General features: G+C 32.5%; 1 protein-coding gene across 1 annotated transcript in view; it reads right to left on the bottom strand.

Annotated features, from left to right (window-relative positions):
• LOC140446636 (protein still life, isoform SIF type 1-like) overlaps positions 1-26,582 on the bottom strand; it is a 246,305-nt gene that overhangs the window by 98,686 nt on the left and 121,037 nt on the right. Inside the window, exon 3 of the mRNA XM_072539222.1 lies at positions 10,653-10,661. Within this exon, the coding sequence (XP_072395323.1) occupies positions 10,653-10,661 (9 nt within the window). The remainder of the gene's footprint in view (positions 1-10,652; positions 10,662-26,582) is intronic.

Consider the following 26,582-nt stretch of genomic DNA (forward strand, 5'->3'; position numbering starts at 1 on the left):
AAAAACCTTAACTATTTCGCCACGAAAATCGAGGTTGGATACATTTTTGTTATTTTTTCTGTAAATCATCCAGGCATTGTTTAGTGCGATATCTACCATCCAAGTAAATATGGGCCAGTACCACGTCTTTCCCCTAACACCTATTCTGTAGTTTGCCACATATTGATCCTGAAGATCAGTTTCGCCCACATTTTCATTGTACTTAATGTGTGATCAATTTTCACAACGCTTTAATAAACATTTTCCAAGTAATGCTGCATTTTGAAGGTTGTTGAAAAGTTTAGAAATACGGGTAATGTATTGTGCCAATGAAAAGGAAACTCAAGGCGTTCCAGGACGGTTAACAACAACGATAACCATGAACGTGTTTTTGAGCGAATCTTGGAAAATCCGAAAGCCAGCCACACAAGAACAGCGTTGCATCTTGGCTTAAAGCAAACTTCCTTGCAAAGAATCATGAAAAAGCTGGGTGCATTTTCGTATGTGATTCAGGTACATTAACAATTACATTCCAGGGATTATCACAGTAGAGTGGAACATTGTGCCAGAATTCTTGCAGTACAGTATAAAAATTCTGAATTTTTGAAAAATGTATAGTTTTCAGAAGAAGCACATTTTCACTTGTCAGGCCATGTAAATCGTCGCAAAAATCGATTTCTGGGCTTTGCCAGACCAGATGAAGTTCAAGAAGTTCCTTTACACAGCGCAAAAGTAAGTGTCTGGCGTGCAGTTTCGGGACACGGAATCATTGGTCCATACTTTATCGAAAAAAAAATGGTAGGCAAGTCGCACTTAATCAACAGAGTACATACAAATTTTAACACGCTTCATCCCTGATCTACGTCAATTATGACGTGCACATAATTTGGCATTTCGATACCAATTTTTCCAGCAGGATGGGTCAACTTGTCATACTGCTATCGCAGTTCGACAATTTCTTCAGGGACATTTTCCAAACAAATTCATTGTACGATTTACTGACTTCCCCTATCTTGCACATTCTTCAGACTTAACATCTCCAGACGCATACATTTGGGGCATGGCTAAAACTTTGCAGAGTTGAGACAACCTTTATTCCACAACATTACGAGAAATCTGGAAAATCATGTTAAAAAATTAAAAATCATTAGAACATGTTATAAAGTGTCAAGAATATGTATTTTTTAAAACAATAAAATAATTACAAGTTCAGTACCATTTATTTTGGGCTATACTGTATCATCATCAAAAAAAAAACATTCAAACAATTCTGTATATGTCATACTTTCATACAAACTATCGTCAGCTAAAAAAAATCGGTTACTTGTTCAAGAAGATCTCCTTTTACCCATTTATTTTGTTGATCATTTTTTTCTATTCCTTTTCTTTTTCTCTATCTCTCTGCAAATTGAGTAGTTTTTCTTTTTGAACTTCTTTTGAATTTTGAATTTTGAATCAAATTACTTTCAGACCTCAAAGGTTCCTGGGAAGGACCAGCAGAAGAATGTGTTGGTTATAGATTTAAATCGTCACCACTAGCTTCAATATGTTTGTTTTTGGTTAGTGTAGCTCAGCACCAGCTTGCAATTGACGACCAGTTAAACTATTTATCTATTTCATTCCCTGAATCTTCATCAGTGTCAAAAGATAAATTAGGTGGCTCAATAAATATTCCTTTTAGTTCATTAGCGAGATTTTGTTAATGGGGCGCTAATGGTTTAATAACGAGGAATCCAGAGTTTGGTAGTAACTGTTACAAAGTCGTGAGCTATATAACGGGGAATTCAGAGTTTAGGAGTAACTGTTACGAAGTCGTGAGCTGTAGTTTGGAACTCTCGAGTTGGGCACTCATATATTATGTGACGCATGGTCTGTTATTCTGCTCCACAGTAGCAATCAACACTCTAACGTTCGACAAGTTCCTCCAATCAGCTAACTATGTTTCAAAACCGCTATAGTTTGTGTCTTTTAACAGTTTGACGGATTTTTTTTTGGGTTTCTAAACTAAGCCTTCGAGAATCTTTCATATTTTTATGGACCTATAACATTGGATTATATATTGTTGATTTTCGATATTTCCAGCATACGATTGTTTTGATTCTGGAGAATTGGCAGTTCTATGTGGTTTAAAATTGAGAGCTATGACAGTTGACTCCTTTTAGGCATCAACTATATATGCGCATCCTCTGATTAAGGATGGTGTTTACTTTATGGACATGGAAACTAATAAGCCACGATGAAGCACTGTACTCTGGTGCAAGTAAGACAAAATTTAAGGTCTAAATTTGGAGCGTAGATAAACATGCTCCCCTGGACGATTAAAAAAAAAACTTAAAGATATTATTGCACATACCCTTGTTATACTCACATAATTAGTGAAGCTTTTGTCACATAAAAGATTTTGGTTCAAAGAGACACCCAAATATTTTAAAGTAGGAGAAACTAAGTTCTTGAAAGTAACTTCTAGATGCATTTTGTCCTAGTTGTTTAGATGAAAACAACGGTTGACGTTGTCGGGCGCGTAGTTAGTCTCTACTCGTTAAAGTACTCAGATCATTTGAAAGAGCAAATCTGTACATATTTTAAAAATTCTGCTAGTAATTCATAAATAAGAATAAAAACATCAAGTGGCTTAGTAATACTCAATCGATTTTCTTTGAAGTGTCAAATTTGTTTCTTAATATTCTCTGAAATTTAATTTCCTATCAAAAATTCTTCGTTCAATAACTAAAAAACGTTAAATAACTAAAAAACGTTCAATAACTAAAAAAACTGTAAACATGAGTAAAGGGAAAAAATGATTATTAATTGAAACCATTACAATTGTAGCATTTTAGTTTCACCACGTATATCATAAAACACCGAAAAAGATTCTTAATCTTTTTGCGTCTCTGAGATTGATAATCTAAACATGTTGGAGTCTGTTTGTAATAAACAAATTGCTCCCTCGTTTAATCTCGATTCCCCCTAGATATTTACGCAGGAAATAAACAACAATCTTTCCACTAATGCGGGTGAGAGAACGATTTTTGAGGATGATATAACATATAACTTCGCGGTGGAGCGCCGTAAGAAACGGACGCTTTCATTGTGGAAGTCCAAATTTGGTCATCGCGACATCGATGTTGGCAGCTGTAAAAGAGGAATGCAGAGTCTGGGCGGATAAGGTTCATTTTTCTAGAGTTTTGAAAAACCTGCTGAGTTTTCCCTTAATAGCATGTGTGGTGAGAAGAAGGTGAGTGAAGATGGCAGTCTTTGTAATGTGAGTTAATTACCGTTTTGTTGTAAGCTGTCTAAGGGCTAAGTAAGATGACTGTTTTGGTATTTGATTTGAACTCTCACGGGGTTATTCAAGCCTCCAAATTTTTCTAAATAAACATTTATTGTAAGATTTGCTGTCATAACAAAAATTTTATAAATAATTATGTTTTGTGTATCAGCTAATTGTCATATTTTAGTTTCTTTTAAATAAAATCAACCTTTTATAATTAACTAATAATTCAGAAAATTTGGGTAGTTTCATGTCGACATTATGACAATTAGTACATCTGTTTCTGCCATTTGATACATAACCATAGTTTTAGAGTCTGTTTTTGTTTTTGTTGAAGGTTTAATGTAATGTTTGTTAATAAATTTAGGTATTTTTTAAAATTAAGATTAGTTATTTTTTAAAATAACTGCTGTACAATAAAATTAAATATGTAATTTTTTTTTTAAACTAGGAGTTTAGAAAAAAATATTTCTTTTTAGAAGATATTTCCTCTTAAAAATTTTTAGGAAAGTAAAATCCTTAATCTTTATTTCTAAGTAGCAATTTTTTTTAAACGGCGTCCTAATTTTAAATAGTTTGGAAATCTTCTTGTATAGTATTGGCCCCGTACATTTCTTTAAGTATTTCCTAATTTCTTTTTCCCTCCAAAAAAAAGGATCCTTATCTACCACCTTGCTCTCCAACCAAAACGTGAGTAGTCGTTCGCAAGCATTTCAATTTTTTTGCTTACCATGTCTCATATCTCTAAGCCCAGTAATGGTTCAGTTCCCCCTTTTAACCCCTATTAGGGGTTAAAAGACTAAAAAGACATAATGATAAATATTGAAATTATAGATTATCAAAGAATATAGACATCAACATCCTGGAGACTAAGTATAGAATGCAAAAGTCTGAAATATAATGACCATGTCAAAAGGACAAACGATCAATGATGGCTAAAACGAATATTACAGTGAATCATCACCAACCACAGAAAAAGGGGTAAGCCAAGACGATCGTGGAGACCAGAAGTAAACGGTGCATTGAAAGAAAAACAGTCTGTATATAAACAATATTCCACTTATTGCGTTGGATTCTTCCCTAGGTTGGAGAAAATCCAACAGCTAACATTACCATTTAAACCAGACATTATATGCCTGTAAGAAACTAATGCAAAGAATTTCAAACTTCCTTATTTTAAACACTTCGAGGGGTACCACTATATTAGGACCAATTACATAAGAGCCAGTGGCGCCACTTCTATCATTATTTCTTCCGACATTTTTTCATCCAACCTTCCACTTTCTTTTAAATTGAAAACCATAGCTATAACTTGCTGGTATACCAATAAACTCACAATCTAATTTAAATGTAACCAACAGGATTTACTCTTTGGGACTTGATCCCTAGCAAAATTAAAAATTATTAAATTTAGCAGACGGCCTTCAATGCCTCCTACACTTATATCTATAAAGGATTCACGTCTTCTCGTAGTTGATCATTGTTAAAGACTGGATTTTCATTTAACTCTCGCCTCTGAAGCAGCATATTTTTAAGTTAAAAATATTATTATCACTGGAGTGCAAATGAAAAGTCGCTCCTTAAAGTATATAAAGCACTTATTTGCTCTAAATTAGATTATGACTTATATGTCCGCTTCCAAGAGAGATCTGAAATTCTTAAACTCTATCCATAACATAGCTCTTCGACTTTGTCTAGACTCATTTCGTTCCAGTCTGAGAATCTCTATCATGGAGTCGCCATTATTTTCGATAAAGAAGCGAATAAAGCAGTACAAGGTTTTATACCGATTTCTAGGACCATAAGATTTTCTTCTATCCTAAAGACCAACGGAACGAAAGATGGAATAGAAATGTTCTATCAACATATTGATGATACCTTGAACATAACTAAGAATAGGAAAATCACTATACTTATGAGTTACTTTAACACAAAAATTGGCAAATTAAGATCTGGAATGAGACTGTAAAATAGAAATATGCTTTCTTGTCACAATAATTGTACAATTGTATGAACAAACCTTACAAAAAGTCAGAAAATAACGATAACAATTAAAATTTACAAAATAAATTGTCTACTGCAAAATTTAAATAAATCAAAAAATGAAAAAGGAAAGTATTTTTAAAGTGTGTAATCATTACTTTAAATATATACATAAAGGTACTGTAATTTCTTAGATATTCTTTAAGAAACTCTGCTACTGATTAATATGGTCTTTCAGATAGATAGGCTTTTGTCATTTTACGGAACTTGGGGTTATTTGTTGCAGATTTAAGTCGTAAAGGGAGATGCTTGTGTAGTTTTTTTGGTGAATATAATATAGATTTCTTTACTCAGTGGACCAGATCGGTAAATAAACATCGAAGGTTAAATTTTTGGTGGAGTAGTCATGATTAGATCTTGCTGAAAAAACATGTAGGTGTTTACGAATTAAGCAAATAGTTTCGATAATATATAAGGGGCGAAGCGTTAAAATTCTGTGATTTTTGAAGTAGCTTCTGCAATGTGTTGTCCTTATGAAGCTAAACAGATACCGTATTTTTTTTGTAATTTAAAAATAACATTAGATTGGATAGCTGTATTAAAACCCCAAAAAGTAAGACCAGATCAAAGATTAATGCAGAGCAGGCCAAGGCTAGTTTCGTCTTTAACAAATCGATATGAAGGGACCATTTAAGGTTACTGCCCATCAAAAAAACCAAGAAGTTTTACACAATCAACGATACTGATCTGGCTGTAATTAAGAAGCAAGGGCGTAAGAGCTCCTATATAGGATATTGCAACTGTCTAATCTACGTTAAAAGAAAATAATTTAGAGTCAGAACAAGTTTTTATTTTAAGTAAATCAGAAGTTATCGTTGCATGAAAAGTTGCAATATTAAAGTTTCTCCAGGTGATAATAATATCATCAGCAAAAAGAAAAGTTTGTTGTTCCATCGATTTTTAAATTAGTAATGTCAATTATAAAAATAATGAAAAATAGAATATCCAATACTAAACCTTGTGGTACTCCACATATAATGCTTTTATGACTAGAGTCATTATCATTTGCTGTAAATAGTTGTTTTCTATTTTTCTTAAGTAAGATTGGAACCAATTCAAAGAAATACCTTAAATTTAAATTAAAGAAATCATTAATTAGTGAGACTAGAACTTCCAACACATTTTTTGGGAGATTTAAAAAAAAATTCTGGATAGTACTACAGGAAGATTTGCTTTGACACTATTGATTGTTTGGATCAGTTCAGATTTATCAACTGGTCTTATACAGAATGAACTCGAGATATTTTGAACTAAGGAGATAGGAAATGGGATTTTATTTTGGCAAAATAGTTGATGTTATATTTTTAGCGACATTAACGAAGTATTTAGATTTTTAGGATTTGGAAGGGAAGTTTTTTTCGCAATACATTTAGAATTTTTTAGACGATTTTGATAGTACGTTTTTAAGCTAAATTGATATGTTGCCTTAGCTATTGACATTGGTAGTAAATTTCTTGATGCACATAGTGCAATAGTGAACTCATATTTTTAGCTGATATGCGCATACCTTTGGTAGTCCAAGGTTTGTAATGTTTTGGCTTAATTGTAATTACTAGAAATGCCTCATTGAAAATACAGACAAGCCTATCTAAATATTACTGAAATTATAGTCAACAGAAGAAAAATTCCACCCAGAAGTTAAGCACAAATTTTGGAATTTACTTAAGTTCTGAGCGGACAAAATCCTACCTAAATATCGTGTTTTCGAGGAGCGTTTGTTAAGGGTTTTTTTTAATTAGACGTCTTTGGTAAGGACCAATTAGCCAGACCATTTTTTTTTAACTATTTAATTTAAGCTAATTGAATACTCATCCTTCTTTACGATTACAATGCTTAAATTATTAGTAAAAAGTTCATCTGTGAGCTATTTTTTGTTTGTTTTATTTTTCCTATTTATTTTAACTTAGATATTTTTATATGTATAATTTAGGTTGAGAGTGTTAAACTTCGTATATTCTGCTTCGTGATCAGATAGTCCAGCATAAATAATTGTAGAGCGTACATCAAGGGATGAGAAATCTGAGACAATCTAATCAATTATAGTAGATGTTGTTTTAGTAATTCTTGTAGGAAAATTACAGTGTATTGTGGGACCATATGATTCGAATATATTGACCAAGGACAGTTGGATAGCAGAAGGAGCAGCTTAATTATTATTTAACCCATTAGTTCCCAACGTTGCGTAAACGCAACATTTTTAATTGTATTTTTTTTAATGTATCATTACTCAAATATAATTTTTATTGCTACGTTTTATTTATGACAGGACATAAAATATGAATCTAATAAAATATTTTGAAATAATTAAAAAGGTATTTATTTTTCAATATTTTAGTGAATATTGGAAAAATCGAAAATTCTTTTTCCATATTTTTGTCGATGTAATTTCCGTACTAAACATAAAATTCTATTTCTGACATTATCAATTTATATTGATATATCTATCAGTAGAAAAGAGAGTGTGTCGTATTTCAAAAATCTTTTTTGGTTTTTGCATACCTAATCGATTTCAATAATGTTGCGTTTACGAGACGTTGGGATTTCTGCAATAGGCGCCGCTAAGTTGACAGACTAACGGATTTAGATAATAAAAATTAGATTTTGCATATTTGTTTGTACAATAATTCTAATTTGATTGGATAAATGAAAAGAACATGCAGTTTGAAGTATTTTCTCATAATCTATCAATAGATGAGGAAATGGTGCTATATTTTGACAGACATAGTTGTAAGATGTACATAAAAGGAAAACCAATTAGATTTGGGTTGAAACTATGGTGTCTATTTAGTTCAAATGGCTTTTTTTTTTTAAATTTTTACCTTGTGGTGGAAAAACAAGTGCAAAACAAGTTGGGTCTAGGAAAAAACGTTGTACTGGATTTGTTGTCAGTGATTGAACGAAAATCTAATCATAGCATATTTTTTATTAACTTTTTCTCATCTTACAAGCTATTTGGTTTGCTAAAAGAAAAAGGATTTTACGCTACTGGGACGATCTACCAAAACCGCACTTGTAATAGTACAATGGAAAGTGTAAAAAATATTAAAAAACAAAATCACGGTACTTACGATTTTTCTTACGATTCTAAACAACGTGTATTGTTAGTTAGATGAAATGACAATTCTTTAGTGACAGTTGCAACAAATAATTGTACCATTAAACTTCTCGCAGGTGCAAAAAGATATGACAAAAAAGAAAAGAAAATCCAACTAATTCCTCAGCCAAAATTGATAGCTGAGTATAATCAACATATGGGTGTTGTTGATTTGCATGATAAGGGCATATCAAATTACAGAATAAAGGTAAAAGGAAAGAAATGGTGGTGGCCCCTTTTTATAAATGTGATTGATAGTGTTATTGTTAAAGCGTGGAAAATATATAACGTGGCAAATAAAACCAAAATGTCACAATTAAATTTTAAGTCTTACATAGCAATAACCCTTATGAAAATGGAAGTACCGCTCATCGAAGATAACGTTTAAGGAGAGGGTATATATAAGAGAACCAGCAAGAATAATCATTGAATCATTTCACAGTAAATAAAAATATTTTTGTTCTGGCAAATCCTATTGTTGCGTATACGCAACATTTTGTTATTAAAAAACTAAGAACTTTTATTTTTTTTTAACTTGATAAATAAGTATTTAGATATAATTTTAGCAATAAAATGCAATAAAAAAAAAACAAAATTTGTTTTTCTTCTACTCTTGGGAACTAATGGGTTAAGTAACCTCACAGAATTTTTCTGCTTTTATTGAGCAGGTCATCTAACAAATTTAGCAGGTTCTGAAAAAATAGTTTCGTGGAAAAGTCTGATGAGCTATAAATGCAAAAAATGTATAGATTATTTGCATGGATTAGAGAAGCTGTGTAAAAGGAGGGATTGGTTAGTTCAATTTTGTAAAAAGCATGTAACTATTATTCACAAACATATTCTTTAAATTACCAATCAGACGGTTACATACAAGGCGGTTGCCAGCGGGTAATACAAGGAATATAGTCATAAATATGATAGAGTATATTATAATTAACGGGAGATCTAAATAAAACAAATTTATGGAATTTAAATAAAGGTTTCATAATATCCCTGTTATTGTAAAACCCCCTATCGACGACCTTGATGTAACCAGTATGTAGGGTTGCCTGCCGGTCGGTATAAAGAATTGATTTTCATCGCCTTCGAGAACAAAATAGCGAGATGTTTGGGTCGCTCCGCTCTGATAGCAGATAGAAGTTTAAACAGTCAAGGGGAGTTATTAGGAGTTAAAAGTTTCGGTAGAAGTATTTGATCACTTTTGGATAGAAAAACACTCAAGCAGCCGTTAATTAGTTAAAGATACTTTAAGCCCTCATCAGGAGAGGAAAAAGGAAGTGGTAACGTTTTCATCACATTTTAAGAAATGATCTAAGATAAATATATTTTAATTTTTATTTACTTTATTTTGATATTAGTTATACAGGGTGTTTCAAAAAAGGTAACCCCGTCTCTAGGGTAGGTAAAAAAAAATAATTTCAAGATACAGGGCGTTGAAGAAAAAAAAAATTTTACGCATTTTTTACGATTTTGTCGAAACTACTAGCAACATTGTAATGAAATTTTATACGAATATGTTTTGGAAGCTGATACATCCCATGAATTTGTTTTTATATCTGATTCTCATAGAGGGCGCTAATTACACGGATTGTACTAAGTATTAGTCAATATAACTTTTTTAAGAGTATAATTATTAATCAAAATTCGATAAAACTCGATACTGTGTACCGTTTTCGGAATATTTTGATTTAAAAATTATGAAGTAATAATTGATGCTGTTATAAAATAGTTAGTAATTAAACAAAACAAGAAGAAAATTAAATTAATGACTAAGAACATAAAATAAAATTCAATTAGAGTAAGTGTTCAAAATGCCCTCCGTTTTTGCGAATACACAAGCATATTCTTTTTTCTAAAGATTCCATTAACCTTCTAAACGGTAGGGGATCAGCCATGATGTCATTAAATTGACGTTGAATTTTTTCTTCCAATTCTTGGCGTGAATTTACCTCTGTAGCATAGACTTTTTCCTTAATATACGACCAAACTTCGTAGTCCAAAGGGTTAAAATCGCATGACCGAGGAGGCCAATGAATCGGAGCTTCTGCACCTCTACCAATATATCGATTCGGAAAATGATTACTCACCCAATTACGACACTTTTATCAAAGTGTGGTGGAGCTCCATCGTGCATAAAAAATAAAGATCTTCGCTCGTTTAGCGTTAAATATTCTAATATCTCGAATAAGGATTTGTTTAAAAAATCAAGATACATATCACCATTTAAATTTCCAGGTAGAATATGATAACCTATTAATTTGTTACCTAAAGTTGCTGCCCAAACATTAACTTTAAATAGTGTTGGTAATTTGATACCCTTTTAACTCGTGGATTCTCATCACACCAGTAGTGTGTATCTAGCGCTCTCTATGAGAATCAGATATAAAAACAAATTCATGGGATGTATCAGCTTCCAAAACATATTGGTATAAAATTTCATTACAATGTTGCCAGTAGTTTCGGCAAAATCGTAAAAAATGCGTAAATTTTTTTTTTCTTCAACGCCCTGTATCTTGAAAACGGATGGCGTTACAAAAATTTTTTACTAAGCAAACCCCAATTATTTTTCAGTCTTTAACCTACCCTAGAGACGGGGTTACCTTTTTTTGAAACACCCTGCCGAAATATCCTTGAGAATAATTTCTTAATATATGTAAAAGTTATTATAAAGTATATCTCGGTCAACCGACTGAAGTATAAGGAAAACCAGACTGTGGAAACAAGTTGAAGAATAAGAATGAAATGAGCAGTCTTTGAAAAGATCTCCTATGTACTTTATTTATTTATTTATTTATTTATTTATTTAATACACAGGATATCCCCATTAACAGTTTAAATTACAATATACAATATCACAGTTAGGATTCAAAACTTGAAATTACTTATAATATAAAATCAATATTAAAAAGTTAAAAAAAATGAGACTAAAAATCTTACATTATAAAAAAAAACAAAGTATAACAAGAACAAAATTCAATAATCCCAATATACATATCAAAAAGCAAGAGATCTTTTTAACTGAGTTAAAGTTATATTGAAAATATAAAAATCGCGATCATTTAATAGCCCCATCTATCCAATGGGTTGTTGAATACCATAGGTTGTTCTGTGGAAAGGAATATTAAAAACATTGTGGTAGCGTTGAACTTGATGGGGAACATTAAAGTTAATCTGGCTTAACAGGTTTGGACAATCAATAAATCCATGTATGATCTTATATATAAATATAGCTCCTGACATGTCACGGCGGTTCTTGAGTGAGGGTAAAGATAATTATTGTTCGATACGGAAATAATTATGATTTTCAATAGTAGTGTTGACGTGGTAAACACAATATCTAAAAAATTTATGCTGGACTCTTTCTGTGGTATCAATATTGTTCTGAAAATAGGGTGACCAAATAACTAAACAGTATTCCAAAATAGTTCTAACTAAGCAACAATACACTAATATTGTTGAATTAATGGAGAAATACTTGCAATTCCTAGTAACGACACCAAGAAGTTTAGATTCCTTTATTGAAATAGAGTTTATGTGGTCACAGAAAGTAAGCTTCTCATAGAAAATAACACCTAAATCTCGAATAGAAGAAACATAATTCAGTGGGTGATTATTAATAGTATAGCTTATTTTAATTCTATTGACTTTACGAGAAAAACTTATAAAACAACATTTTTTTACATTTAAGTGGAGTTTGTTCTGATTGCACCAATTTTGTAGACTATCTAAGTCATCTTATCGCAAGGCTTGACCTTTTAAACTGTCTATAACTTTCCAAAATTTCAAGTCATCTGCCAACATTAGACATTTGCTATTTAGGAAACACTAAGTGATGTCGTTAACGAAGATATTAAAAAGAAGTGGAGAATTGTGGCCTCCTTGAGGAACTCCAGATGTTACTGTGATACTGTTAGATAGATGACAATCTATCTTGACTATTTGGCTTCTCCCAGATGTATAGTTTTTAATCCATTCCACAAACCTGCCATAAAAGCTTACATTAATTAATTTGCCCAAATGTATTTGCTGATCTACACGATCAAATGCTTTGGCAAAATCTGTGTATATTGCATCTACTTGTTTACGGCCTTCCATATGAGATAATATATCAGATTGATAGCAAACCAAATTTGTTGCAGTGAATTTTTTGTCATGAAAACCATGTTGTGATTGAGATATTAGGCCTTTACATAACCAAGAAAGTTGCTTTGCTATAAGACTGTCGAAGAGCGTAGGAATTGCAGATCGTATACAAATGCTACGAAAATTTTCAACATTGTCTTTCTGACCATTTTTAAATATAGGAACAACATAACTTTCTTTCCATGAAGAAGAAAACACAGAGGTTTCCAGAGATCTATTAAACAATATAACAAATGGTATTACAAGGGTACAGACACACTTTTTTAATAAAAAATTAGGCACACCATCTGCACCAGCAGTAAGCTTATTGGGCAGCTCATTTATGCCATTAAAATTATTAGTCATGGTAATCTTAGAAGGACAAATATTTGTACTGAAGTTGGTATTTAATGGATGGATAGGTATGTAAAGGTTGTTGTTATTTGGTGAATACACAGTTTGGAAGAAGTTCATAAATAAATTAGCTATGTCTTGACCATTTGTTGCAGATTGGACTTGATAAAATAAGGAGTTAGATAGGTTATGACTAGACCACTTATCATTGATGTACTTCTCAAATGATTTTGGTTCATTTCTTAGGCCAGTATCTATACCTTTAATATAGTTGCTGAAGCAAATTTCAGACCGTTGTTTACATTCAGCTCTTAGGTGGGAAAATCTAATATAGCCATCATAAGTACGATTATAAACATAAATATAGTGAGCATATTTTTTCTCCAGAGTCAGTCTTCTAAGATTAGCAGAAAACCACTTGGGAAAAGTTGAAGTTCTATATTTCTTCAATGGCACAAAGTAAGCAAATCCTATAGAGAATACTTCATAGATTAATTTAAAATAAAATGGAAAAAAATATTTCAAAACTTAAAAACGATAGTTTTCAGTTCTTTATTCGTCTGTATCCTAACATATAGAGCAATAGGAAATGGAAAATACAATAAAATAAAGGAAATTGCAATATCTCGGACATGTGATGAGAGGCGAAAGATACAACATCTTGAGACTCATAATTCAAGGAAATGTAGAGGGTAGTAGAAGCGTAGGAAGAAGACGCGTTTCCTGGTTAAAAAACCTGAGAGAGTAGTTTGGTTGCAGCTCAAAGCAATTGTTCAGAGCAGCTGCCTCGAAGGTCAGAATAGCCATGATGATTGCCAAGCATCGTCGCGGAGATGGCACTTAAAGAAGAAAAAGTGAAACACCCTGTACATGCTGAAACTGATAGATAGGAAAATTTTGACTGAACTTTCCAACAACATTTATGACAGTGGACATTATTATGGATTGGATTAGATAACCATTTGTTGCAATTTTCTAAAAGACAAATGTCCCATCGAATTTTAAACAATCCGCTGATATCTGTTTGTAAAAAGCACATGTTATTTGAACGCAGTCACATTTTTATATATTCCTTTTTCATTACCTATGAATATGCAACCAATATATCGCTTGTATAACCTTGAATTGTCGTTAATTAAAACACGTACATCGGGTGCATCAGTACCTCGTAAAAAATATCTTCTTCTTCTTCTTTCTTCTTGTATGTAGGCTTCAAAGCCTCTTTTTTCTTCAATATTATCCTCCTAAATTGTTTAAATTATCGCACCATCTTTTTCTTGGTCTGCCAATACTTCTTTGTCCATTTGGTGATTTATCTCGTGCTATTCGTACTATCCTATCCTCTGCCATTCTACTTATCCACTCCTGTTTCCGTTTTGTCACCCATCCGCAAAAATATAATTTTAGTATAAAAAAAGTGTCTATTCTGTTTTTTATATGGTATTGTTTATTTTTATTGTAGTTTTCATCGATTTTACCATAATTTCTAAACGGAACTCTATTGGTCACAGCAGTACTTTACAGCGACACCGGGTCATATTTATCCCATTATTATTAACTATTTGTAGACTTGCTATTTTAAGAAAACGTTTTATAACACAATAAGGGCTTCAAAAAGAAATTGACAAGCCCCCAAATATTTCTAAAAATGAACCCAAGGAAGAATCTTATATTGCCTCAGAATCGGATTATGTATACCTACTGACGATTCTGTCTCAGATTCCGATGAGGAACTGAGAATACTGATGAATGTAAGGCTGTAAATAAGATCACTACTTCGGACGAAGAAAAATCTGACAACGAAAAAATTTCTAAAGAAAATAATGTTTTTATTTCATTTAACCTGATAACAGATTTGATAAAAAAAGTATTTGAGGCAGTATCCGATATTACACAGAACAAGAATTGATCATCTTCTGCCTTTCCAAATTTGTAAAGGTATGTCAAGGTATGTCTTTAAACAACAATGTCCAATGAGCATCTGTGTCAAAAAGTAATGCAAACGCCGATGCCCTCAGTCCATCCATCTTCTAAGATTAGAAATTAGCGGCTTTGTCCACTGTGCCACCCTTCTCATTTCATTTTTTTTTTCTTGACACACCATAATGAATCTCTCACCTTCTTTTTTATTTAAACATTCTGTTGCTATGTCTTTATTTCTTCTCTCGTATACACTTCCTTTTTCTTTCACTAGCATGTGCATCGGAATATACCCTGTGATAACTTCCAGTACCTCGACAGTGACTATAGGTACATGCCATCCTCCACAGACTTCCTATCTGCTCAGGTGAGCTGTCTTTTGTGCGCCTTTATTAAAACTGCAGTACCCCAGACAGACGCCGCGTAGAGGACGATCGATTGCACAACAGAATCAAGTACCCTCCTCTTCTTAATTTTGGATCCACAAATGTTGGCATAATACCCCAAACGCGGCGGAGTTACCGCCTTTATGTGCTCCCCATACCTTCCATCTTGACTCAGAGTCACACTTAAGTATCTCACGCATTTCTTTGGGACCACTGTATTTCCTGCACATTCCAATGTTATCCCGTCCCTTTTCCTTGGTCCTTTAAGAACTATAGCCTCGGTCTTAACCGCAGCCAATTCTTTGCGAATTCTTGAGTTCTATTGAGAAGTCTGAAAACTATATGTGCCTGGACTATAATTGCGTAGTAAATAGTAATAGTAAAATAAAGGGCAGTATACTGCAAAAACTACAAGTATTTGCATATATTCACATTATATAATAATCGTAGATAAAATATTTTTAAAAAAGATCTCATTAATGTTAGCACCAATGAAGCCTCTTTGTATATATCCATAGTTTCCATAACGTCAATCAATTTCAGAATATACAAATTAATTCGTTGAACGGTATCGTTCTGACAAGATAAAAACCCAAAACTGACATGAATTCTCCAAAATTCATACACTACTAGATTGTTAGTTATAAAACAAATTATCTCTTCATTGTATTAACATAATATAACGTGTGGGGGTTTGATTTAATGCCCTTGGTCTTTATTATATTGTACAGCTCTTATTGCTATAATAATAGAACACTTTACAAAATATAGAAAAATACCAACTTTGCTAGATGAAAAGTTCGGTGTTTTTTCTTGGTTTTATATAAAATTTAAACAATTTTTTTAGTATTATTTTCAAAAATTATTATATTATTTACTGGTGAACGTAGACATCTCTAAGTTTTTGTCACCCTTCTCTATCTAGCGTTCTTTTTATCCAGTCTCCAGTAAATCCAAATGTCGTCGGTTCATATTCTGGGTAGCTTGCGTCTACTTCTGTACATTTCAGAATCTATCATTTGATTGAAAACATTCAATATGCACTTTAATTTTCTAAATTCTGCCCAGGTAAAACCTATTCTCCTTTGAATTTCGTGTTAAATGTTTATCTTATGCCACAAATAATTATACCTGGTTACTTAAGTGATACTAATGTTGTCTATTTTGTAGGAACCAGTATCAAAGGTAAAGATAGTCGTAACCAAAGCCAACCTTTTTAGAGGAAACGAAAGTTAAAGAAGAAGAAAAAATATTGGTCACTAGATATGTTATGAACTAGGCTTTTTAATATTTAATCTTCGAATAATTTATATACTTTTTCAAATTGTTTTCATATATATATATATATATATATATATATATATATATATATATATATATATAGAAAAGAAATTTAATCTTTGCAGATTAGTTAAATAGTAAACTCTTAAATATTGGGGAAATCTGCAAGAAATACTCTAATGTGTATCAATTGTTTCGCCGAACGTTTTCGCCAAAGAGAATTAATTTGGCTTCTTCAGGGCTGAAAGAGAATAAATTATAATTAGCTACCATATATTATCTATTAAAACATTATTGATCTTACCGTAACTTAGAATTGTAGAGTTAGAATATTAAAAAACTTTGCTAGTAACATAGTGGTGTTTTTTGTTACTCTGTGCAAAAAAAAAGTTTTTTATAAGGATTGAAATGTATGGTAGCTTTGAACTTGACACGTAAAGGCTTACCCAAGGTTAATCGAAAAACCCAATGTAACTACATTTAAAAGGAGGTAATTCTTTGAATTGTCGGCAATAACTAAATTTTTGATTTTTAGATAGTTAAAAGTGAGGTTCTGTTTAAGCCAGAACGCAAGCGCTGACAACTTCATTAGTTCGTATGAATCTTTATGTCGTTAAGGTTCATTGGTAAAAAACGAATGAATTTAAATCCCAGTAAAGGGAAATATTATTTTGATTTTCTTTATTTAATTATATTATATTGTTCATGTATTATTGAATCTTATTGAGACGTATCTAAGAAAAGCAAGGGAATGTTATATATTTTTTGTTAATGAAAATTAATTATAAAGGTATGTTAGTTGTTAATGGATATATCAGTCAAGTTAGTTATCTGTGATATAGTATTGTTCTTGGTATCTGATTTCAGTAACAGGTGGTATATATCGCTTAGATTCTTGATGTCACTCCTTAACGATTTCTCCATTAATGTTAAGAGTGACATCAAGAATCTAAGCGATATATACCACCTGTTACTGAAATCAGATACCAAGAACAATACTATATCACAGATAACTAACTTGACTGATATATCCATTAACAACTAACATACCTTTATAATTAATTTTCATTAACAAAAAATATATAACATGCCCTTGCTTTTCTTAGATACGTCTCAATAAGATTCAATAATACATGAACAATATAATATAATTAAATAAAGAAAATCAAAATAATATTTCCCTTTACTGGATTTAAATTCATTCGTTTTTTACCAATGAATCTTAACGACATAAAGATTCATACGAACTAATAAAGTTGTCAGCGCTTGCGTTCTGGCTTAAACAGAACCTCACTTTTAACTATCTAAAAATCAAAAATTTAGTTATTGCCGACAATTCAAAGAATTACCTCCTTTTAAATGTAGTTACATTGGGTTTTTCGATTAACCTTGGGTAAGCCTTTACGTGTCAAGTTCAAAGCTACCATACATTTCAATCCTTATAAAAAACTTTTTTTTTGCACATAGTAACAAAAAACACCACTATGTTACTAGCAAAGTTTTTTAATATTCTAACTCTACAATTCTAAGTTACGGTAAGATCAATAATGTTTTAATAGATAATATATGGTAGCTAATTATAATTTATTCTCTTTCAGCCCTGAAGAAACCAAATTAATTCTCTTTGGCGAAAACGTTCGGCGAAACAATTGATACACATTAGAGTATTTCTTGCAGATTTCCCCAATATTTAAGAGTTTACTATATATATATATATATATATATATATATATATATATATATATATATATACGTATATATATATATATACGTATATACGTATTTCTGACTATTGGTCGTCTTCAGTACGGTGCAACCAAGTTAGAAAAGGAGCATGTTGTATTTTGCCGCAATAATTTACGTCCAAAACCGCCTTCCTTAATGCATCTCCCGTGACGTGTGACTGACAACGTCGTTCAACGGCTCTAAATGTTTTTTTAGTTGGTAAGTTTCTTCTAGGAAACTTTTCTGCATAACGTGTCACAGCTGCACTAAAACATCCTAAACATTCGCCTAAGGTTAATAACATGTCAGTGTATTCAACATTTGAGTACATTTTGATTTGATTTTACAAATAACAAGGATTCAAAACTCTAGTTACTGTTGATTTATCGTCATAACAATCAAAAAATGTCAGATTTCCATGGCATACTTGGAGAAAATAGAGGTATACCTATTAGAACTTTATCATTACTACCAGCATCAATTATTACTTCATAATTTTAAAATCAAAATATTGCGAAAACGGTACACAGTATCGAGTTTTACCAAGAGTACCTTTTTCGTGTAAAATTGAATGATGTTTAAGTTTACTTAAAATTTTGATTAATAATTATACTCTTAAAAAAGTTATATTGATTAATACTTAGTACGATCCGTGTAACTAGCGCCATCTATGAGAATCAGATATAAAAACATATGCATGGGATGTATCAGCTTCCAAAACATATTCGTATAAAATATCATTACAATGTTGCCAGTAGTTTCGGCAAAATCGTAAAAAATGCGTAAATTTTTTTTTCTTCAACGCCCTGTATCTTGAAAACGGATGGTGTTACAAAAATTTTTTGCTAAGCAAACCCCAATTATTTTTCAGTGAAACACCCTGTAATTGAGATAATAATTTAACAGATCATTTATTAATACCAATTCTATATACTATCCTATATAATTTTGTATCCTATAAGTATAATATCCATCTTTTTTTTAATTAATGTTACACTCATTTACCTAGGTAACACATTTGTCTTTATTACTATACTACTCTATTCTCCATCAAAACGCTATTCTATTCTGGTAAATATTAGTTGAAATTATATTGACAACTTTGTCCAAATGAAAATCGTGATAAAATTAGTTTTCTCCAAAGTGTATAAATTCCTCTTCGGTAGAATACAAACACATTAGCTACCTGGAAAATAAAATGAAATTATATTTGCTGGAAAATCAATCTTTAATTTATTTCGCAGAAAGTATAATATTTAAAACGAAATAATCCAGTGGGATAATGGGGTTTCCCTTCGCTGATCGGAACAGCACAGCCACACCGGCGAAGGATCTCTGTATTGATCTTTTTCAAATTGTCCCGCATTCCAGAAAATTTCATTTATTACTTAGAAGGAAATACCTTAAATATGTTCGGTTGATTTTTGTTGACAACTTTTGAGGTTACACGAAGCAAATTGGTTTATTCAATAAATTCGAATTAGTAACTTTAAATGGAAAACTGGCGGAAAAATGTTTTAACGTTTCCATTTTGTGATCGGTAATTGCCGTTTATACAGTACTGTACAAAATAACTGGAAGCTCTTTTAAGGTAGAAAATAACAGATTGCAGATGTACAGACTGCGTGCTGAATAGCACACAATAACGCAACGCTATTGTGGGATAAAGTGTCGACACAGCTAGTCAGAAGCTGACAGGGAGTCTTATCATTTTTGTGGAATCTGGTCATAGATGGATTGATAGCTAGGCACAAGAAAAATATTTTGCCGTGGGTTGTGTGAAAAATTTGGTCATCTTAGATAAATAGAAAGAGGCACAGATTAAAGCATAAATCTGAATTTGGTTTCGAAAAATTAGTTTATGGATTTAATATCAAATGTTGCCATTTGCGTCCATACGAAGCCATATTAGAGTTGCTTTTCAAGACAGGAAAGATTTATTTTCACTTTCAGAGCGTCTGTGAATAACCGTCTCTGATGATCCCTTTTAGGGTGAAATACGTATAAACGGATATACAGACGCACTATACGTGAAATCAAATCTTAACTGTCTTTTTCCTTATAAATAGAAAGATTTAATAAGGCTTTTGGCCCATTTCACTGCAATCTTTTCAGATCGATTTTGGTCTAATAAGTCCAAAGACAAAGAACTGCATATTTTCCAGGCTGTCACACTAAGATAAAATGGACATATTTTTTCTTCTGGTTAACAGAATCTGCATGGGTCTGCCAATTCCGTCTGCTTTAACTGACTATTTAGCTTACATTGCCCCATTGGTAGACCAACCCTAGTATTTTCATCATCAGGGCTTTTCATTCTGGGTGGAATGTTTGTTGCTTTTACTTACAGCTCTCTGATTCGCTTATTGTGGTGAATCACCCCGCATTCCACTTGTATGTTGCCAAAGTTTGTTGTATGACTTGGCTTTTGTTACAATTTACCTCCACTCATTTCGATATGTGCATAGTTCCTTTCGGCTTCTCACTTCCAGAATTTTAATATATCTCATGACCTGATCCTCCTATCTCTCTCTGGGTCTTTCCCTTGGTCTTTCAGTTGCTGGTTTCCATCTGGTGATCTTCTTGATCAGTAGGTCGTTTTTCCTTCTCTCTATGTGTCCCAGCCATCTTAGCCTCTGTCTTTTAATAAATCTAACTATATCTTCTTCCTTCATTATGTCTCTTAGTTCATGGTTCATTCTTCTTCTCATTTCTTGTTTGTCCATTCTTATCGTCCCATAATCCGTCTGAGGATTTTCCTTTCGAAAATTCTCAATTTTTTCCGTGAAGCACATTGTCTCAGCTGCGTACGTAACTACTGGTCTGATTGCAACTCTGTATATTTTCAGTTTTGTATTTCTGGATAAGTTCTTGTCCTTTATGAGCCTATGTTGTCTTCAGTATTTTTTGTTATCTGCTGGTATTCGTTCCGTTACTTCTTCACTTTTTTTGTTTTGGGCATTCACTATTACTCCCAAATATTTAAATTGTTGTACTCTTTCAAAAGTGTAGCTTTTAATCTTTCCTTGTCTCTGCCCATAAGAACTAAATCATCTGCATATGCAACTATTTCTGTTGAGGAGTGGGTTATAGTTCCTTTAATTTTGCTGACCTTGACTGTTCCTTCCACTGCTATGTTGAATAATGTGGTTGACAGAGAATCGCCTTGCCGCATCCTGTTTCTATTGCAATTGATTTTGTGCTACCTTTTTCTGTTGTTACTTTAGCTCGAGCTCCATCCATGGTCATTTTTGTTAACCTGATTTATTTTGCTGGTATATCTTGATTTTTATTTCAATAAATAATTTGTTTCTTCCAATACAGTCAAAGGTTGTCTGAAGTCTACGAAGAGGGTGTGGAGTTCTATGTTGTGTTCGTGTCATTTTTCGATTGTTTGTGTAACTATGTGGACCGCATCTGTAGTGGATCTGCCGTCTCTGAATCCTTGCTGGTAGTCCCTAATTTTCTTCTCTGTGAATTGAGTGAGTTTTTGCTTGATGAGTGCTGTTATATACGGTGATACCCTAGTATCTTAGTACTTAAAATAGTCTGGCTTTGACTCTTTTCCTGGATTGGCTTATTAGGTCTGCGTAAATTTTGGCAAATGTTCTTTAATGAACAGAGATTTGTGAGCTAACCACTTTATTATAACCGTTCTTATCTTTTATTTAATTTTATTTAAAAAATTGATTTTGCGCGTGTAACTGACATTTAAAATCCCCAGTCGCTTTAAGCGCTGCTCAAGAGAACGGTTCCTTCGGCAGAAAAAGTGCTAATTAACATTTGTGTTGAAAATTATCTCAACTCCATTTTTTGTTTAAAACATTGTTTTCTATGTGGGGATTTGTGGGTCATTTGTGGGGAAAGCCCTGGGGCAGGAATAGAAAACTTTTTTGCATCTTTTTTGAGGTTCCAAAATTGACATTCTTAGCAAAATTTAGCTGGTTCATATAATTTTTAGAGTTCAAATTTCTGACGACTATACTTAAAATGATCTTGGTCTTCATCTTTTATACGGTACCCATAGAATTATCTTATCTTAATTATTTTTAGTCCAGTCGTCACAGAGCGGACCCTTAAATATCATACGAACAAGTTGTATTTTGCAGAGAATATTAATATTGGGAACACAAAAAAGATGCAAAACAGTTTACTACTTTTACTTCCGGACTTCCCCCTCCCTCGCAGTAGGGTAAAAACGCAAAAAAAATCGATTTACCAATAATTTGTACACCGTAGAAAAAAATGTTTCAAATAAAAAATGTAGCTGAGATAATTTAAAACAAAAATGTTTATAAGCATTTTTTATGTAGAATAAATCGCCGTTCTCTTAGAAACAACGCTTGAAGCGACCGTCGATTTTACATGTCAATTACGCTCGCGAAATCAATGTTCAATAAAATTTGTATCAGCTCGACGGTAAAAATTTGATAACTTTTGATTCAAATGACCTATCGACAAAAATCAAGATGCTTTTTAAACGTAAATAGTTCAGCTTTCGTATGCTGTTTTTGTATTTTGCCGCAAACAAACTCAGATTTTATACAGATGTTAAATAAATAAACATGGCGCAATTTTTGCAATTTTTTTGTATTCTCGTGAGATCAATAAAATTGACCAATATCATTGATCAGTTTTAGTAAAATTTCCATTTTTAGAGATCAATCTTTAAAACCTATGACATGAAATTTCAATTTTGAGTTGTGGTAACAAATATGAGGCATTTGAAATATGAATAAAAAACTCAGAATTTAATGTTTTACATTACAAACAGTCACACGTCACGGGAGATGCATTAAGGAAGGCGGTTTTGGACGTAAATTATTGCGGCAAAATACAACATGCTCCTTTTCTAACTTGGTTGCACCGTACTGAAGACGACCAATAGTCAGAAATACGTATATACGTATATATATATATACGTATATATATATATATATATATATATATATACGTATATACGTATTTCTGACTATTGGTCGTCTTCAGTACGGTGCAACCAAGTTAGAAAAGGAGCATGTTGTATTTTGCCGCAATAATTTACGTCCAAAACCGCCTTCCTTAATGCATCTCCCGTGACGTGTGACTGTTTGTAATGTAAAACATTAAATTCTGAGTTTTTTATTCATATTTCAAATGCCTCATATTTGTTACCACAACTCAAAATTGAAATTTCATGTCATAGGTTTTAAAGATTGATCTCTAAAAATGGAAATTTTACTAAAACTGATCAATGATATTGGTCAATTTTATTGATCTCACGAGAATACAAAAAAATTGCAAAAATTGCGCCATGTTTATTTATTTAACATCTGTATAAAATCTGAGTTTGTTTGCGGCAAAATACAAAAACAGCATACGAAAGCTGAACTATTTACGTTTAAAAATCATCTTGATTTTTGTCGATAGGTCATTTGAATCAAAAGTTATCAAATTTTTACCGTTGAGCTGATACAAATTTTATTGAACAATGATTTCGCGAGCGTAACTGACATGCAAAATCGACGGTTGCTTCAAGCGTTGTTTCTAAGAGAAGGGTGGTTTATTCTACATAAAAAATGCTACATTTTTTATTTGAAACATTTTTTTCTACGGTGTACAAATTATTGGTAAATCGATTTTTTTGGGTTTTTAGCCTCCTGCGAGGGAGGGGGAAGTCCGGAAGTAAAAGTAGTAAACTTTTTTGCATCTTTTTTGTGTTCCCAATATTAATATTCTCTGCAAAATTCAACTTGTTCGTATGATATTTAAGGGTCTACTATCTGACGACTGGACTAAAAATAATTAAGATAAGATAATTCTATGGGTACCGTATAAAAGATGAAGACCAAGATCATTTTAAGTATAGTCGTCAGAAATTTGACCTCTAAAAATCATACGAACCAGCTAAATTTTGCTAAGAATGTCAATTTTGGAACCTCAAAAAAGATGCAAAAAAGTTTTCCATTCCTACCCCTGGGCCTGCCCCACAAATCGTCATAGGTTAAAAACTGAAAACATCATTTAACTAAGAATCTGTATGGTGTAGAAAACAATGTTTGAAGCAAAAAATGTTATGTTTTCAACACAAGTGTTAATTAGCACTTTTTCTTTCTTTTTTTTTAGAAAGGAACCGTTCTCTTGAGCAGCGCTTGAAGCGACTGGCGATTTTAAATGTCAGTTACACGCGCAAAATCAATTTTTTAAATAAAATTAAATAAAAAATAAGAACGATTATAATAAAGTAATTAGCTCACAAATCTCTGTTCCTTAAAGAACATTTGCCAAAATTTACGCAAACCTAATAAGCCAATCCAGGAAAAGAGTCAAAGCCAGACTATTTTAAGTACTAAGATACTAGGGTATCACCGTTTATAGCAGCCCTCATCAAGCAAAAACTCACTCAATTCACAGAGAAAAAAATTAGGGACTAACAGCAAGGACTCAGAGAATGCAAATCCACTACAGATGCGGTCCACATAGTTACATAAACAATCGAAAAATGACACGAACACAACATAGAACTCGACACCCTTTTCGTAGACTTCAGACAACCTTTGACTGTATTGGAAGAAATAAATTATTTATTGAAATAAAAAATCAAGATATACCAGCACAATTAAACAGATTAACAAAAATGACCATGGATGGAGCTCGAGCTAAAGTAACAACAGAAGAAGGTAGCACAAAATCAATTGCAATAGAAACAGGATGCGGCAAGGCGATTCCCTGTTAACCACATTATTCAACATAGCAGTAAAAGGAACAGTCAAGGTCAGCAAAATAAAAGGAACTATAACCCACTCCTCAACACAAATAGTTGCATATGCAGATGATTTAGTTCTTATGGGAAGAGACAAATAAAGATTAAAAGATCTTTCCTGTAACAGGAAAGTAACAATTCTGGCAAAAGAAGCACGGAAAAGAGGTCTAGAAATTAACGAAAGAAAAACAAAATATCTACTCTGCTCTAGAAGAGAAGATAACAGGACGAGAGAAATCAAAATAGAAAACTACACTTTTGAAAGAGTACAACAATTTAAATATTTGGGAGTAATAGTGAATGCCCAAAACAAAAAAATTGAAGAAGTAACGGAACGAATACTAGCAGGTAACAAAACATACTGAAGACAACATATGCTCATGAAGGACAAGAACTTTTTCAGAAATACAAAACTGAAAATATACAGAGTTTTAATCAGACCAGTAGTTACGTACGCAGCTGAGACAATGTGCCTCACGGAAAAAATTGAGAATTTTCGAAAGGAAAATCCTCAGACGGATTATGGGCCGATAAGAATGGACAACGGAGAAATGAGAAGAAAAATGAACCATGAACTAAGAGACATAATGAAGGAAGAAGATATAGTTAGATTTATTAAAGCACAGAAGCTGAGATGGCTGGGACACCATAGTGAGAAGGAAAAACGACCTACTGATCAAGAAGATCACCAGATGGAAACCAGCAACTAAAAGACCAAGGGAAAGAACCAGAGAGAGATAGGAGGATCAGGTCATGAGAGATATCAAAATTCTGGAAGTAAGAAACTGGAGCGAACTATGCACAGATCGAAATGAGTGGAAAAATTGTAACGAAAGCCAAGTCATACAACAAACTTTGGCAACATACAAGTGGAATGCGGGGTGATTCACCGCAATAAGCGAATCAAAGAGCTGTAAGTAAAAGCGGCAAACATTCCACCCGGAATGAAAAGCCCTGATGATGAAGATACTAGGGTTGGTCTACCAATGGGGCAATGTAAGCTAAATAGTCAGTTAAAGCAGACGGAATTGGTCCATTTTATCTTAGTGTGACAGCCTGAAAAATATGCAGTTCTTTGTCTTTGGTCTTATTAGACCAAAATCGATCTGAAAAGATTGCAGTGAAATGGGCCAAAAGCCTTATTAAATCTTTCTATTTATAAGGAAAAAGACAGTTAAGATTTGATTTCACGTGTAGTGCGTCTGTATATCCGCTTATACGTATTTCACCCTAAAAGGGATCATCAGAGACGGCTATTCACAGAAAGTGAAAATAAATATTTCCTGTCTTGAAAAGCAACTCTAACATGGCTTCATATGGACGCAAATGGCAACATCTGATAATAAATCCGTAAACTAATTTTTCGAAACCAAATTCAGATTTATGCTTTAATCTGTGCCTCTTTCTATTTATCTAAGATGACCAAATTTTTCACACAGCCCACGGCAAAATATTTTTCTTGTGCCTAGCTATCAATACATCTATGACCAGATTCCACAAAAATTATATAAGACTCCCTGTCAGCTTCTGACTAGCTGTGTCGACACTTTATCCCACAATAGCGTTGCATTATTGTGTGCTATTCAGCACGCAGTCTGTACATCTGCAATCTGTTATTTTCTACCTTAAAAGAGCTTCCAGTTATTTTGTACAGCACTGTATAAA

The sequence above is a fragment of the Diabrotica undecimpunctata genome, chromosome 7, assembly GCF_040954645.1.
Source record: "Diabrotica undecimpunctata isolate CICGRU chromosome 7, icDiaUnde3, whole genome shotgun sequence".
NCBI lineage: Eukaryota > Metazoa > Arthropoda > Insecta > Coleoptera > Chrysomelidae > Diabrotica > Diabrotica undecimpunctata.